The sequence below is a fragment of the Colletes gigas genome, unplaced genomic scaffold, assembly GCF_013123115.1.
Source record: "Colletes gigas isolate AHSC1104 unplaced genomic scaffold, ASM1312311v1 Colletes_gigas_Sc00009, whole genome shotgun sequence".
In the NCBI taxonomy this organism is placed as follows: domain Eukaryota; kingdom Metazoa; phylum Arthropoda; class Insecta; order Hymenoptera; family Colletidae; genus Colletes; species Colletes gigas.
Genome location: NW_025106638.1, coordinates 1,278,013 through 1,296,179, shown reverse-complemented (window position 1 = coordinate 1,296,179; position 18,167 = coordinate 1,278,013). Strand labels below are relative to the sequence as shown.

General features: G+C 37.4%; 1 protein-coding gene across 1 annotated transcript in view; it reads right to left on the bottom strand.

The window, feature by feature from the left end:
• LOC122397147 (collagen alpha chain CG42342-like) overlaps positions 1 to 18,167 on the bottom strand; it is a 143,298-nt gene that overhangs the window by 11,450 nt on the left and 113,681 nt on the right. Inside the window, exons 8-18 of the mRNA XM_043396075.1 lie at positions 17,732 to 17,837; positions 16,216 to 16,286; positions 11,690 to 11,816; positions 10,046 to 10,134; positions 8,609 to 8,698; positions 8,469 to 8,513; positions 8,078 to 8,104; positions 7,922 to 7,957; positions 5,962 to 6,066; positions 5,508 to 5,552; positions 4,742 to 4,804 (exon numbers count right to left, since the gene is read on the bottom strand). Coding sequence (XP_043252010.1) covers positions 4,742 to 4,804; positions 5,508 to 5,552; positions 5,962 to 6,066; positions 7,922 to 7,957; positions 8,078 to 8,104; positions 8,469 to 8,513; positions 8,609 to 8,698; positions 10,046 to 10,134; positions 11,690 to 11,816; positions 16,216 to 16,286; positions 17,732 to 17,837 — 804 coding nt within the window. The remainder of the gene's footprint in view (positions 1 to 4,741; positions 4,805 to 5,507; positions 5,553 to 5,961; positions 6,067 to 7,921; positions 7,958 to 8,077; positions 8,105 to 8,468; positions 8,514 to 8,608; positions 8,699 to 10,045; positions 10,135 to 11,689; positions 11,817 to 16,215; positions 16,287 to 17,731; positions 17,838 to 18,167) is intronic.

Genomic DNA, 18,167 nt, shown 5'->3' with positions numbered 1-18,167 from the left:
AAACAGGGGAGCTATCCTTCTCGTCCGAGGCAAATAAAACACGTCGTTAACGCCATTTTCTTTCTTTTTTTCTTTCTTTCTTTACGATGTCGGTATTATTCTACACTGTACAATTCTGTATTCTTCGTACCCGATCGTACGAAAGTGAACGACACTTTGCATTGTGTAAGTGACTAGGAGAGAGAGAGGGGGTGGGGGCGGAGGGTTCAGGGTCGTCTTAACAAAATTATGGGTTCCACGGGCAGAACGCCGGGCCCCGTTTATCTACGCTAGAACTTACGGAATTAAGAATGTAAAACGCTGATAAAAATTAAACGTATGTTTATTTGTACTTGCCACAAAATCGTGTTAGGCGGTTTTAAAAATTGATGTTACGGGTTCCCCGGGCAGAACTATACCGCTGGACCCCTTACAGACGCAAGAACGTACGGCAAATAAAAATGTAGAAAATTGATAAAATTAAACCTACGTTTATTTGTACTTGGCACGAAATTGTGTTAGGCAGTTTAAAAATTGATGTTTTGCGACTTTAACGACGAAATCTTTTTATAATAAATTACTTTTTTTGCGCTAAAACGACCCAGGGGGGGGGGGAGGGTGGAGGGGGGGAATTCGCAAACAAGGCGCTCACTCGCATTTGCAGATAGGCGAATATATCGGTGGATCATTAAACGTATCTGCCGCCGCTGCAAGCAATATTTTATTTCGGATCTGGATTATTCGTTATTCGTCTTAAAACTTACATTTCCTTCGCAATATTTGGAACTTGGAACTTGTTTCAAGCGACAAACGTCGCAGACAATCGTTTCTGATCTCGCCAGCCCCCCCCCCGTTTAAGTTTTGGAATATAATCGGAGTTATAGTTCGAACCATTTATTAAGCTTTAATTTTAATAATTGAGCTACACAAGACTCTTAACACCGACAAGGAAAATGTTAGTCCCGATCGCCATCGATTTTAATGATATTTTGCAGGTTCGTAGATGGCTGGTTGATCATGCAAATAGTAAGTATGAAATTTGGAGAATCACTTGATCAGACATATTGAAGTAACAGATAATTGCAACGAAGTGTGAGCATGGTTAAATGGCAAACGTAGGAGAATACTAATATTTTGTCCCGAGTTCGAATCCCGTGACGCGTAGAATTTTCGTTCATTTTTTCTTTTGTTAATCATGCTATATTGTGTTATTTTTTAAAACCTGATTAGAAGGATTCAATAATTTTGATAATTTTTAAAAGCAAAGAACGAAGAAAGAAGTAACGAAAATTATCAAAATTCAATATACAAAATCCTGACTGGATAAAAAAATATTGAAATAACTAATAATTAATTTCATAGTCAATTTCATGAGATTAGTGGTCGATTGCCTGCAACTTTGTAGCAATTTTTCATACACATGTGAAATTTCTATAGTTACACATAATTTTCTCGCAGAAAATTTATACACTGAATTGTTCGTGAATTATTAATTGACCACAAAATTTGAAAGATCCATTAACGGAAAAATAAAATAAATTATTGTTTTTTTCTTTTTTAAATTGGGTGAACACATATTTTTAACAGAAGTTGACACGAAATTTCCATGGTTTTCCATATAAATCACCCAATTGCCAAGTAATCGTTTTTATGTTTAAAGCAATATGCCTATTCGTAGGGTTTTTCTTCGAATTAATTGCAATTCTTTTCTCGTAACGCGATAAAAAAAAAATGCATTTTAAAAATCTAATTAACAAATGTTGCAAATAATTATCATCGATTATTTTAATGCTATAAATTTAGTTTTAATGCGTCCAACACAACAGTGATAGTATTATATGGTAGTTAATACAGGAACTATATAAATTTCGTAAAAGTACTTACTAACGAGGTAAACAATAAACTTCGTAGAAAAAATGTCAACAAATAATTTGAGGCGTATTTATTAATTACTATGCCTCGCAGATATCAACTATAAATTATATGAAAAAAAAAGAATAGAAAATAATTTAAAGTAAACTTGAAGTTACCTTATTTATACTAGAAAAGATCGATGGAACTATGGAAATTTCGCTCACTATATTTCGCTTCACAGGTTTCCTTTCGATCGTCCATAATTATTTATTTGTGCGAAATCAAATGTAGGAATAAAACGAACATAAGAAGAATCATGGCAAACTGTTGGATTATCACTATAATACTAGAGATCACGATTTTAAACGTGTTGCTAATACAGGTTTTCCACTCCAAATTAACCCCCTTTTGCACCCCAAATTTTTCAAATCTAATTTACCCTCTTGCAGATTAAATTAATCTTCTGGATGACTCAAAAGTTAAATAACACAATATTATTTTGTCATTTTTAGTGATTTTATTCATAATTATCGAGCTTGTATTCAAAAGACGATCAACTGATAAATTTATTTGTTAAATAAGTTAATTTTATATTACTTTCTGTATTACTGTATATTCACAATAAAATTTTTATTTCTAAACAATAGCTTTACATCGAATTTTATTTGTATTGCAATGAGGTGATTTTGATCTGCAAAAGGGTTAATTTACCCCATGTATTAAGGGGGATATTCTGGGCCCAGAATTTCGAAAAAAATTAATTTTTCATTTCATTTTCCACAAGTAAAAGCTTTCAGAAATATGTATAAAGAAGTTCCATCTTTGCGTTGAATACTATGTATTGTCTCATCGATATTTAAGCTCCGATCTAAGTAGTGGGAATGACTACTGTTCACTTATCCGATCGAAAGTGACTCGCAGTTATCCAAGCATTGCTGTATTTGGAAAAATTTTATATTAATTCTGCGATAGAAATATTTTTGAGAGTGTAGTACTTTCAGAAAATGAAATAAAAATATAGAAATCGATTTTTTGAAGATTTTAGACTACCCCCCTTAAGGAATGCTATGAGTTTAAGTACGAAGCGATGTATTATGATTAAAAAAAGATAGAACAGCCAAGAATTGGATTCGAAACAAATTGTCGAAGAAGGGGGACGAAGGGGTTGAACGATAGGCGAAGAAAATAACGAAGGGAAACAAGAGACGAGGTTATGAAGTATTACGATCAGAATTAAAGATTAAACAAAACAGGTGACGTACACTGAGAAAAAATGTACCGGCGAGGACCATAAATGTTATTCAATTTACAATTAAGTAAGAACCATGCAGTAACGAACACAGTGCGACTAAACACAGTTATGATGTCGAATTCTGGTTATAACCGCAGTAATTCGGAACAATCGCGAAATGTATCGATTTTCATTTTTACTCCGAATAACGATTTTTTTAAAACTGTCCTATAAAGGAAGTTTGAAAGAGTTTTAAATTCCGAAGAAAACTGGTTCGCGTCGTGGATGAGATCTGTTTAAAAACTTTCCTATCGTCTTCTAGCTTATTCAAATAATCAACGATAAATTGTTATTTCGATTAACATTGTTTTCTCAGTGTAGCATAGATACACGGTTACACAGGCAGACGTATAGAATATGTTAACAGGACGGATGGTAGTGCGATCATCGGCTAAATATTTTGTTGGATAAATAAGTATACAACACCGATATAATGCGTATGTGCAATTCGACATTGAAGAAAGCATCGAATGATTTACTCGTACACATTAAGATTTATGGAAGACACTTGTTTCTCCCGAAACTTCACCCTCGTCACACACTAACACAAAACCCACGTGTCGAAATTAAACAATTACTCTTTCTCCACTTGCGATACTCGCGAACGTACCAACTATAATATAAGTACAGTCGTCTTAACTATTTAAAAACCAATACACATATAAGACGCGATTCGTTCGAATAACTTCTCTTACGGTAAGAACTGTCCTTTAGTACCAGGCATTATGCGAGAATGATATCACAACGATGTCTGTTATCCTCGCAACGGACGGCCTTTCTATATCGTTGAAATACACAGAGTGCTGGTAATCGATTCTACGCCAAAAAACAAATCGAAAACGAAGAACAAAGTTTGTTCACACGGAGCTTCGTTTTCGAAAAAATCGAATTTGAAAATTCACGGTGCAACGGAGTATGGCGCGGAGATCAGTGAGTACTGCGCAGGCGCGCCGGGCAAAAATCGTTCAATCGAATTATCTCGGAAACGAAGTCCCCTACGAAAAACATTTATTCTTCGTTTTCGATGTGTTTTTTTATATAGAATCATCCCCTCCCCCACCCCCTTTCGATTTTTCGATCGATGTCGGGACACGCTGTATATCGTAGGTCGACCCTCGATGAAGCTGCGAAATCCATTGGCCGATTTGGAGAACCCGCGGTCCGAAATAATTAACTCGAAAGCGATTAACTAACACTCATTCTCGCAATTACATCTTATCGAATAAACGCTAACGACTTGAACGTTGTCACATATGGAACGTTGAGAACTGTCGATAAGTTATCAACACGAACGAATATTCCTTCGAGGTATTTGCATTGCTTGCACGTTGTCTCTTTCGTGTAGCTTCCTACGATTTTCTTTCTTTTCTTTTTTTTTTTTTTGTATACTTGTTCAACGATTACCGTACGACGATCGTCCGTTTACGCACGGTGAACAATACGATTTGAACATATCTGAGAAGCAATCAAGGATCTCGCTGTGGATATCGAAGAAGTACGACGCCATGTCGGGAAAGCGACAATTTGATTACACTGGTCGTTAGTGAATGGCTATCAATGATTCAGCAGCGAGGCCAAATAACGATGACGTTAGGAGCGAGAGGTCCGCGTTCTTACCATGACACCAGGTTTCCCGGAATCCCCGGGTTTTCCGGATTCTCCTCTAAGTCCCATGGGGCCCTGTAAATAAACAAACATCCTCAATCAGAGAATCGACTGAAACGTCAACATATAGTGGCATGAACGAGTGCAGATGAATATATTATGTTATTCCCATAAGCAATGCAGCTTTTCTCAACACCGATAGGCAAGATCTGTTTCGTACAGGCTCCCTATCAATTAACCCTTACAGAAAATTAAATTCACCCCTTCGCGAACTAACAGTTTTGGAAAAATCTATTTCTTTCATTTAATTGTCTTCGAGAAGAAGGATTTGAAGCAATAATAATCGTTAAGAAATGCGTGCTTTTTAACGCGTTGTGTATTCATAAAGAAAAACTCGCATCGCTTACGGTACGATGTACTAAAGTTTTCATTATCGTTAAAAATTTTGCTGTTTGTATTAACACTATCGATGGGTTATGTATTTGTGCATCTATGTATCGTGTAACTTTTATTTACATGTACCTTCTCCATTTTCTCGTTATGTACTTGTTGTTCTGACAACAAATTATAATTGTTATTTTCGCTGGGGAAGTAAGTTCACGTTCGGAGCGTATCAGTGTCCCTTTTCGAGCGTTAACCGTGGAAATATATCGAATTTATTAACGTTTAAATTGTGTTTGCTCGTATCTTTTAAAAAATGGTTCGTTTCCCTGGCAGTTCGCCGCGCTTTTGTAACCTACCTAACCTACAAACCTAATCTGTGGAGGAAAATACGTACGGGCAGTCCCATTGGACCAGGATCTCCTTTGGCACCTTTCTCTCCCTGCAACGTGAAAAGAAACGTTTCGTTTAATAGTTTGCCTCGTCCTGTCTAGTAACAATTTGTTCTTGTTACCTTCGTCAAGATTATACGGGCAAAAGTCTGCGTTTAATAAATTTTAGGAACAGAAAAACTTTCAATCAAATCCGTAACATTTTTTAAACGATACCGCCATTTTTTATTCAATCGAAACTAATGTTGGGCCTTTCGATAAGATCGATGGAACTTTCAATTCCCATAGCCGCCATTGTACAAATATTTGTGAATGTTTTTAAATAGATACGAATAACGATTTGTATGATTTTCGATTTATTTCGATCCTATTGAAAAAACCAGCGAGGTTTGGGACACGCGGCACGAGAAACGTATTTTACTGTTAAAAAAGGATTTGTAGTAAACGGTGATTACTGACAGGATCGCCTTTAGCGCCATCGTGTCCTCGATCGCCTTTGATTCCGGGAGGACCTTGAAGCCCAGGGGTGCCAGCTGGACCGGGCGGTCCTGGCGGGCCCATTATCTGCGAATGTTCAATTAAATAACGTCGAACATTTGTAAAATGGTTTTATCCGTACGATCCACCCCGTTCAGTGAAATAAGAAGCGATTGAAATTTCAAGCAACCACGGCTTTTGCCCGGAACAGCGGAACAAAACCATTTTAATATTCGCCCGATCCTTCGATTCCTTCAAATTCGACGAAACGAAAACGATTTTAATCCTTAACACTAAACCTACCAACATTTCGTGTATATCCATTCCTACCATGACCGGTCAAATGACTTTCTTTTTCTCTTTTACGGGGCAACATACTTCTAATTTTTGCATTATATGTATAGAAAGTTGTGCTTTGAAATTTATTCGTAAGATATCTTTCCCTCTTACAAAAATATCCAACACTTTTACTCGAAATGTGCATACTTAGTGCTTTAACTTCATACAAAAAATTTACAAACTACGTCGAAATTTCTTAATTCTCATCGGATGGAAGGTAAAACGACCTTGAAAACGAAATTTGTTTCAAGTCGATACCGTTGTTAATTCTGGAGAAGACAATTATTTACGAAAAAATGGCATAGTAATTATGCAAACGTCCTATATTCAAATTTAAATTAATTTTCAATTAAATAAACAATTTATGATCCAGTTTTATCGTACATTAGTCGTGCGATCAGTAGGAATTGCTGAAACTTCTTTGGGTATGTAGCGTCAAAATAAATGCGAAAATAAACATAGAAGACAGCAAAAGTTATAGTAGCTGGTATAGTCATTGGATAGAGGATGCAATGCCCTTTAAAATGAGCGTTCGAACAAGTCTATAGCTCAATTAGTTCCGGAGATATAGCGTTTTTAGTTTCAAGTCGATGCGGTGGCTAGTTCCGGAGATATAAGGGTCCGAAGCTTTGTTTACATTTCATTGTCGCGAGGTGAATGAACTCGCGCGCGCGAAAATAGTAAACAGTGCGTAGTAACGTGTGCGTCGACTCACGCGCGAGAGAGAGGCCCGGCGCGACGCGTCAGACGGAGACAGAGATAGTCAAATTAAGAAAAATACCCTTTTACATAAATTGCGATATCTCCAAAACGAAAAGTCGGATCGACAAAAACCAAAAACCATTTCAAAGGGGAAGGTTTGCCCCTTCCAACAGTGGTTCAATTATAGATAAAGCACTAGTAGTTTCAAAGCTGCACGTATTGAAAGTTTCAGTAATTTTAATACGCTTTAACAGTCTTTTGTACGACGGAGAGTGGAATTTAAAAAATTACTAAGAATTAAGAAGAAGAAGAAAAATTATTAAGAATAGAACTGAATATTGACAAAACTCATTGTACGTATACTATAAGAAAAGTCGTGAAGTTAAGTGGCGCTAAACTAACATTGTATGTTAGAAATTCTAAACGAAATTTAAAAAACGGTCGTTTGACCGGTCGCGGTAGGTTTAGTGTTAAGTGGACTCTCAATCTCAATTAGTTTACTTAATATGGATTTTTACCAAATTGGTAAACGGGAGTTCCTTTAAAGCATTTAAAAAATAATTAACTAACGGAGGAGTATATAAATTTTCAAATAATTACATTGACATATGTTATTATTAACTGGGTCAAACTGTAAAGTTTCTTTATATTTATCAAAATACTGATTGCAGACAATATTTATTGCAATTTCAAAAAGGATATTTCTTAAATAAAGATACAGCCATGTAAAGGAACACTTTTTTTAAACTTTGTGCGTAGTATGATGTTTGTTCATACATTGTCTCTCACACATTACACTCAAGAAACAAAAATTGCAGAGGTATTTTATTTTAGGTATTTTGTCCGGCTGTTTTCCGGGCAAAAACCCCACCCAGTGCGCTTCTCAGTGGCTTCTACTCACCACTTCTCCGGCATTCACTTCGAACGTACCGTCACCCTGTAACAAAATATCCATTTTAACGGTATTTATCTTCCCTTGGTGTCTCCGACAGAAGACTAGACGATTCCAGATAACGATTATTGTGTTACAAAAGAAACGAAGATAAAATACACGTACCTGCCTCCGTCTGAGCTTTTTGTATTTCTGTCGGCGGAAGCCCGATGTCATGTCATGAAAAGAAAGAGATTTTTATCGTCAAATCGGTGAATTCGGGCCGCGAAAGTTCTGTGCTCTGTTCGATCCTCGATCACAAAGCGATTCTCGCGACAAACTCAAACCATTATACCGTTTACATACCGAGAATCGAAACCAAGGATTCAGAATCGCTGAGAAAATCGGTGGATATTTAATAGGGGTGTACGAGTACCCGATATTAGGTACTCGAATTTTACATTTACATTTTCTAACGATTGACTGTATATTTTTGTTACCATCGAATATGGATGATAGAGGAAATCGAGAAACTTTACTCTATGAAAAAGTAAGTATTACTGAGAAATCGACTCACCGATTCGCTTTTCTCTCCTTTCTCGCCCTTCAAACCTGGGTAGCCCTGTTCACCGAGAACATTCGTGACATTATACATTTGATCGAATCGAATCCACCCACAATTATCCAACGAATAATATTTTGCAGTAATTTACATACCGGAGGACCGGGTAAACCCGGGGACCCCATAAGTCCCGGAGGTCCGATATCCCCGTTTTCACCTTTCTCACCTTTAGGCCCGGATATGCCCTGAACAAAATGTCGTCGACGAGTTTACGTAATATGTAAATCAAAATTAATTCTAACGACCTCGAGCGCATTAAATGGATCTAGAAAATTGTTTGCTTGGAACAGAAAAGTTAAAAGTAAACAAAATAAGGACCCCAATTGTCCGTCCTCGATATTTACGGGTCTTTGCAAGGCGATAGTAGGTATATGTGTGAAATGCACAATAGATACTTGATAATTTTAAAGATATAAACGATTAAAATCATGAATATACATAGACAGTAGATATTGAGTGGCGTTGGCGAGGTGAGAAGAGTGTCTAACTTTCATGAAACTGGACTCGCTATCAGACTCAACTATTGGAACATGGTATAACTAAAGCAATAGACCACGCTGTTATTAAAGGACCACGTCAAAGTTAGAAATAACTCTTTTATAATATGGGCAATTTTTATTCAATTCTTAAGAAAGCACAAATCCATAGGAAAAGCAAATTTTCCTCGAAATAAAAATAAATGTTCAAAAAAATATTCAACTTTTATTCTTTGACAAATAACTTTGGCATTAAAATTAATATTGTTTTATTAATTATTATTCAGTCTTCTCCAGTTTGTGTATGCGGGAAGGATTTGAAATAACTATGATGTGCAGGTGGTATATAATGTAATAAATCCATTAGGTCCTTGTATTTTAGGTTTGGCCGTATCTTGAAGGTGAGTATTTTCCAACATGTCGAAATTTATAATATTACAAGTAAAGCACAAATAAAGCAATCCGAATTTAAGAAAACTGTAGAAACAAGTAAAAATACCGAGCAAGTGAAACAACACTGTTCGTCGCTCTGATTTTCAACGCAGATTGCGCGAGAACAATGCGCTTCTTTCCGTGGACAGGTGCCGTTCCGTGTTTATAACAAATTCAATTGCTACTTTGACTACTCTATGCAACAAAATAAAAAAGCTAGAATCTCATGAAATTGTATTGCATAATATCATCCATATCCATTTGAAACTCTCGCAATGGGACTCGCGCCACTTTCAAAATAAACCTTTTCATCGCTTCATTAACCAGCAAACTTTCGTGTCAAAAAATCTTAATGATTTTAAATGTATCAGTAACAAGTTTCTTCGGAATGAAAAGATCATGTAAAAATGTAACTATTGAGGTAGCTGACTCGATTTTTTTGTTCACATATCATTAGGAACGTGTACACCATCGCCTCGCAAAGTCCCATTAAAATCAAAGTCGGACAATCCGGGGTCCTTCCCTTGGAAAGTTCCATTCAAGCCCTGGTCCGAAGCGTCGAAAAATGTAGGCTATAGTAAACAGGATATCCTGTAGCGCAATTTACACGCACAGTTTACTTACTGGCAATCCCGGGGGACCCTGGATCCCGACTTCTCCATCCGTTCCGTTCAGACCGGGCGGCCCGGGAAGTCCCTGTTCTCCCCTCGGTCCTGAAAGTTTGAATTTCTGCTAGTGGAAGTGGATCGCAAAGGCTCGACTCTTCCGCGCGATCGATAGATTTTCACGCACAGATAGGAGAGTCGATCGTTACTAAAACTATCTTTCCTTCCTTTCTTCCTGTCCTCCGACCCCCCCTCCCCCTCATCCCTTTCTTTCACGTTACTCCATTCACTCACTCGCACTCATGCCCGATCATTAACCGAAGCACGCCGGTGAATTCGACCGGAAACATCGCTGAGCAATTTCTCAAACGTACACCGAATTTTTCGCTACACACCGGGACCAGAAAGTATCGGTACAGCAGTTAATTTTAACAAAATCGTCGTAGAACTTTGTTCGTTGCACAGAAATATACTTCGTAGGAAAGAAATTGATTATTTTCGTTTCATTACTTATATTTCTAATATAATATTTAGTAATATTTCTATCCTTCTATTTCTATTTACTAATATTTCTATTAACATTTGAGGAATTCTACGAAAATTATATGACTATACAGGGTGTTCGACCACCTCTGGGAAAAATTTTAACAGGGTATTCTAGAGGACAAATTAAGACGAAAATCAAGAATACCAATTTGTTGATGGAGGCTTCGTTAAAAAGTTATTAACAATTAAATTCAAAACTTTCAAATCGTTCGGGAAAAATTATTTTCGGCTGTGGGGGTCAATTACAATCATTTTTGGTCATTATACATACCCTCGAATTCCTACCCAATTTCGAGAAAAAAAATTCGAGTTGTGATATTTTTCGACAAAATTGAAAACTTTCAAATCGTTCTGGAAAAATTATTTTCGGTTGCGGGGGTCAATTACAATCATTTTTGGTCATTATACATACCCTCGAAATCCTACCCAATTTCGAGAAAAAAATTCGAGTTGTGATATTTTTCGACAAAATTGAAAAATTTCAAATCGTTCTGGAAAAATTATTTTCGGTTGCGGAGGTCAATTACAATAATTTTTGGTGAATAGAACTACCCTCGAAATCCTACCCACTTTCTAGAAAAAAATTCAGCACGGGCGGAACTTTAAACATTAATAACAAATTGGTATTCTTGATTATCGTCTTATTCTGGCCTCTAGAATCTTCCATTAAAATTTTTCCCATGGGTGGCCCTACACCCTGTATATTGATATTCTCATATAAAAATTATAAATAAACAACTTCATTTTTATGACGTTAGTTCCGTTGATTTTCGAAAATATGCATACACTGTAACAAGCCAAGTTCCAGTTTTTTGTTGAAATCGAATGCTTTTTGTGCGAACACTTTTATAAAAATACCATCCGAGACGTTTCGAGTAGAGACAGTCAACGGAAACAGTCACCAATCACGCATACCCAGTCGTACCGGAAACAAAGGATCGAAGTTTCCAAAAAAAGCGCAGAGCAAAGTGCCCCCATTTTCGTATGAACAATTTACGTTTGCGAGTGGAAAGTGTATGGTCGAGATAGCGAGTGGAGATCGTTGGTTTTCTTTTAAAACGGCGAGGAGGGAAAAGATTCATCGTGATCCTTTTACTCGAATTTCGTGAAAATCTACCTGGAAAGCCCGTAACTCCCATGGTTCCTTTTTCGCCTCGGTAACCCCGTTCACCGGGTTCACCCTTTGGGCCCGGTAGGCCGGGTAGGCCTCTCATCAATGCCACACCGCTTTCACCCTTGAAACCCTATAACGTAACACTGTAAGGTCAGATCCAACCAGGTCCTCCATTTTCGTTCAATCGTTTTGAAAAGTACTTTTTTTTCCTTTCACGACGAAGCGTTAATATCTTTCTCTTTTTCCTCAGGAGGGAGGGGCAGAAGGAGGGGATTGGTTCTTTATCAGATACTATATTTTTGTCCTCTGAACGATTTTGGCAACCCCCGCTACGGTCTATCGTTCACTGTCTGGCTTGAAATTTTCCATATCGTTTTATAATTTTTTTGTTCGAGACGACGATTATTGTACTGCCAATAATTTCTGCCAAAATCGCTCGACGCGGCTACGCTACTATTAAAATACGAAATCTATACACAATAATTAACACTTAATCGACAACACAAAAAAATATACTACTCATGTCGCATGCAATTGACGACAACGGGACTCATTGTTAGTGGGATCAAATTTAGTAGAAATTGGAAGCTTTTAGAATTTCTCTTTCTCCTTTCTTTCACGCGTAATTTCCAGGTCACAGGGCGTTTAAAAAGACATAATTATAAAGCTCGAGGGTGTACAGTATGTATCTAATTAAGTCAGAAATGGTTAGTCGTCGTAGGTCTGAAAATCGATATTATTCAATTCTAAGGAAGATAGAAATTCAAAAAATGAAAAGAATTAACCGATAAAAATCGATTTCTCGACCTGTATCAACTAATCCATTTTAACTTAATTTAATAAATACTATATGTGCTCGAAATCTATAAAAAGAATTTTAATTGATCTGTATATTTCTAATTTGGACAATTAAAATTTAGTTACATGTTATTAATGGGTTCGAATATTTAATCTATCGTTTTCCCGATATTCTTTTCGCTCGACCATCGTACGAATATCGACCGATGTTGCAACGTGATTTATCGAAAATGGTAGTTCTCTAATTAATAAATAATTGCGAACGACTCAAAAACGTTTCGTCCGAGTTTCACATACAAAATAAATTATAAAAAAAGTACCGAAATCGACTCGCTGACGTTTATATCGATAAAAAAAAAAAAATAAAAATAAATGAATTATTCTTCCGGATAGCACACGTAGCCCATCGACGCGAAATCTAGAGAAGGGGGAATCGATGCCAAATATAAAATTTCAGCTTCGGGAATTAAATAGGTTCCAAGACATTCAGTTTTATATATTTTTACGAACTTAAAATTGTTCTTAACTTAAAATCGTTCTGTCGTGAAATCTTAGCTTCCAATATGCTATTCTAACGCGTACGAAATAAAATATAGCCAAACCTAAGAGAAAATTCTATATTTGGCGTCTCCCTCCCCCAAATTTCACATCGATCGGCCATCGGTTGCCATACGAAAGGCCAACCAAGTTTCGTCATTTAATGCAGATTTGCGTCGTGCAACGATCAAGAGACAGTGGACAAGATCAGAAAAAGATTATATATATAAAAAAAAAAAAAAAAAAGAAAAAAAAAAAAGAAAAAACCATCGAGCCCGTCATTACGCGTGAATTTGCGGGCTGTATTACGCGATCACGAAAGGTCGACAATAAAGCTACATACTTGTTTAGGGGCTGTTTGATACTTACGCGACAATCGCAGGCTTGCATCGATCACCGGTGGATAAAGTTGCGAGAGCCTCAAAGCCAGGAGTAGTAGTTATTAGTTATTAATTATTTGAACCGACACACAGGGGAAGAAATGTGGTGTTACTTGCTACATTAAACACAAATTAGTTACACAAGCTACGTACACTACGCTAATTACTACTGACTAAAGTAAGCGACCAGTCTCTCTCTCTCTTTCTCTCGTCTCAACCTTCTTTCTTTCTTTTTTTTTTCCCCCATCCGACGAAAATCACGCAACGGGGTTATCGAAAACGGGGACAGACACAAAGTTTAGCCGAGTATACTCCAACTCTGCAACATAGGAACTAGATAGGCATTATACAGGTGGGACGCTGCAAACTTACTAGACATTGCAAGCTACGCAACGCGGTCCCCGACAACAAAAGCATATAACATCGTCGGGGACCATTCGAGACTCGAACAAATTGCGAAAGGCCCCCGTCTCACTTCATTCCGACCGACGGGGAAACTTACTAATAGCCGGAATTCTCTCTCCGCCGACTCGGGGACACCCTCGGAGAGTCCTGTCGGCGTCGGAGTCCCCGATTTTGCTCTATTTACGCTTTTAACCAGCATGACGACTTAATTAACGAGTTTAGCGGCGACGATTCGTCGACCAACGACGCTGGGCCTGATTGCAAATGTCCTCGAAAACCGATCGTTCGCAGATCTGCGAATATACTTACGGTTAGACCTTAAAGTAAAGAATTCGTTAAGCGATCACTGGTGGGGACCAGAAAAACATGGCGCCGTTTGGATCGTTACACGATCCGATTATCTATCCACGACCACGCTGCGTCTACTAAATTTCTATTTTTTAGATTTCAACTTTCGTTTTCTACAAGTTCTCTTGCATTAGAGATCGTTCGATCCAGGGATCAGGCTGAAAATTGGAGAAAAAAACCCGGGACAGCGACGCTAGTGCAATTTCCTTGTTTTCGTACGGTTCGAAAGTTTTCTAAAAAAAAAAACAGAAAATTTAATAGATCAACGCGTTTCGGGGGTGTGGATATTTAAGGGAATCGTGCAGTTCGAAAGAATATCCGAACGGTGCATTATTTTTTAGTGATTTTTCCCGACGTGATACGTTCAACGTGAGTTGAGTAGTTTTGAGTCATGGTTACGAATGTTGTGTAATGTTACACCTTAATAATCGCACGTCCGTGCCCCGCGACACAAAACCAGTGTCCCGGGGAGTATATACCGGGTGAAGCGTTATCAAATCGCGTACGTGTTATTTGCTGCCACCAACGTTTTACTTTCTACGGACAATCGTCGTTTTCGCGATTTATTTTACGCGCGAATCGGCCTCGAAACGACCGTCACGGAGAATATTCCTTTCGATAGGTCGTTCAAATTTCACAATCAATTTACGTGGGTGTAGAATTTTAATCGAACAATAGATCCTCGAAGCAATTTTGGGCGATTTTTTTGTCGTTGAATTGCTTGATTCCGGGGGGAAGGGGTGGGGGGATATTCTCCGTTCGATCGTCGTCGAAACAATGCAATTTAACGTCTACTTGTTCTACAATACTTCACTAAATGAAAAGAAGCAGGTGACCATGCAAGTGTCGCGTGCTGGCATGCTCAGGTGATTTGAATCATGCTTGTGCGTCCTCGTGACTTCTACGCAGACGTCCCGAAGTCTTTTAACATCGAAAGACCAGAATGTGCTCAGGAATAATTAATTTCACGATACCAGTTCCATCGTCGAGGGGAATTCACGAAAAATCAACGTTAAGAAAACATTAAAAAAAAAAAAGAAAATAAAGAATGGAACAAAAACTGAACGCTTCGTGCAAACAAAAAGAAAAAATGGATTCGATGTAGATAGTGGTGGGATCTTGTTATTAATAAACACTGTTGAGAAGGAATAAACTGGAAAGTAAATTTCGACAAACACAAATTTTCAACCATACCTATTCATTTATTTAATCAGAAAATTCATTTTTATATATGTTAAAAATACTTTGAGTTGCAATAACTTTTAAATTAATAGTTTTAAGAGTTTTTTTCCCCAACAAAAGGAATAAAAATTCAACCTGTGAATACTTATTAAATAAATAAAACCCTAAAAATTTATCTATCACCGAAGTTCTTAAGAATTTATTTATTACTATGAAAAACCGTAGAACGAAAGATATTTCCACAGTCGAGATGGAGAATGTTATATTTAGAATTTGGATTCGTTTTTCCCACCATTTTCTAGATTCGAAGCGTTCGAAATCCCGGTCGCCAGACGCAGGATATCCACGAAAAAAATCAAACTAGGATAAAATCGTGTAAAACGAAGGCTGTTCGATAAAATAGCGACCCGTTTAACTGAAACCAGGGGGATTACAGTTATCGAAAAAAGAATTGTTCGCACGTTTTTGTATAAAAAAGGATGTTCACGAATTATATCGTGGGTAGGGATCGACGGTCTCCGATGATTAGTCGGTTCAGAAAATATTCCACGACGTCCACAGTCGCGTTGATCCAAGAAACCAAAATAAATAACAAATGCTCAGCCAGACGCATGCGTGTCTTGCCCCGAGAAAAGCTCCAAAAATGTTACTATCGTGCATTACGTATCATAGAGAAGTTTAAATACTCGAAAGGACGTTTGGATGGTGATTCGAAGAAGGACGAGGAACGAGGATACGCGAGATAGACCAGGATGATTTTTTTCCTTTCCGAGCGTCGGTGGAAAGTTGGTCGTTTCTATGGGTGGTTGTTAGGATGGAACGGTTTGTACGGTCGATTTGGTCGGTGGTCGTTGGCCGGAGGACCTCGCTGAAGCTTACCTTCTTCCCTGTCTTTCCCCGGAGACCATTCGATCCCGGCAGCCCAGGTGGTCCCTTCTCGCCCTTGGGCCCTGCGTGCATGTACATCACGTGCATAAAATAAAACATGGCAGTCGTTCGTTCGCGCACGCACACACAATCTCCTCGTTAAATATACAGGAGCATAATTGAACCGATAGAATATCTATTGAAATATGATAATTCACTTACATGTTTCCACAGAATTTCCGGGAAGACTTCACTCCACTCCAGAATGCAATTTTCTGGATTCTGTGGAATTTTTTTGTAGGGGCGGTAAAATATTTTTGTATGGAGTTTGAGTATTCAATATTATTTTCAAAAAATTCTTAAAGAAAATTAAAAAAAAAAAAAAACGCGTTTCACGCTAGAAGACCCCCTTGGTCTTGAAGGGTTCTTAACTATGCAAATGAATTATCATTTTCCGGGAAAGTATTATTATCGGTTTAATTTTGCTCCCCGCAATCGGAATTCACTTTCTTGGGGAAAATTCGTTTCAAACGTTTCCGAACACTGTTTGCTAGTGCAGAACAATGTTTGTAACAATTAAATGGTATAGCTGTACCTAAATTCTTACACCTTATACCTATTGATTATTTTGTTTGATTTAAAAATATTGTTTTTGTAATCGTTATCCATATAGTAATTATAGAGACGATTTTCAATTCTGGGGTTCATTTCACATAGTTTATACAGTGGCCTACAATAACAATCGCCTAGGTCTAATCATCCTGAAAATTAGTATAAATATTAGTAATTAGTAAGAAGTAAAGAAACATCAAGCCATGTCAAACATCAACCGCTTTCGTGTTCCTATAATTGTAATTAGACATAATATTACTAAGTTTTCATGTACTTGTTTCTAATATACATTCTCGGGGTAAATAAAATCAACCATAAAATATTAACGTCGACTTCTAGATATTCGACATATAGATCATTTTTAACCACAGCCTTGTCTCTTTACTTATCGAATGATCCTTTTAAACACAGTACAACTTAATCAGCTTCGTTAATCTACGAATTGAAAATCATAATCCATATCGTCCTACGTGGCCACCTCACCATATACATATAGTGTGTTCCACGCAATTGAGAAAAACTATATCTCTAAACGGTTAGAGACACAAAATGTGATTTTATTCACTGTTATGCATCCAAAAAATGCAATTCTCTTTCCAAATTTCTTTTCAAAAACGATAAACGACATATTAAAAAAACGAAAGAAAGAAAACTTGCTATTTTTTTCCGACCAACAACACAGTGTATATTAATTTTGTACGTTTGCAATTACTCGGTCTGCTGTAATTTTGTATTTACCTTGAACGATCTGGTATTCCACCTACGTTGCGTTAGCTCTATCTTTTCATGAAATTTTTTTTGTGTCTCTGACCGTTTTCGAGACGTAGCTTTTTCCCAATCGCGCGGGAACACCCTGTATCGTGGACAGAACTCATCAATCTCGAGAGAATTAAAATTACACCGCCTGTATGCTTACCAGGTGGTCCTGGTGGACCAGGCTTTGCTTCCAATATTCCAGTTGGAAACGGTTCGCCGGTCAAGGACGTCGTTAATCCCCGTTCGCCTTTATCGCCCCTGTCACCCTGCGAATAATGTAATTTCGATTAATGGTATTAACAATGGCCTTGATAAACTAGGACGAGCCAGGATATCTTATTCAGTTGTTCGAAGAACTTCCTTTTGGAAAAGTTTAAGAATGTTTACAACCATTTTGTTCTGCATTTCAAACTACGTCAAACATTGATCTCGTGCAGGAAACTGGCAAACCGGAAGCCAAACTCAGCTGGTACATCAAACGAAATTCGAAGAAAATTGTCAACACTATTTCCGTCAAAAGTATCGAAAGTTACAATTTACTATTGCAATTAATTATCGAAGTTTCATTATTCCTCGATCGACTTTCCGACTTTTCG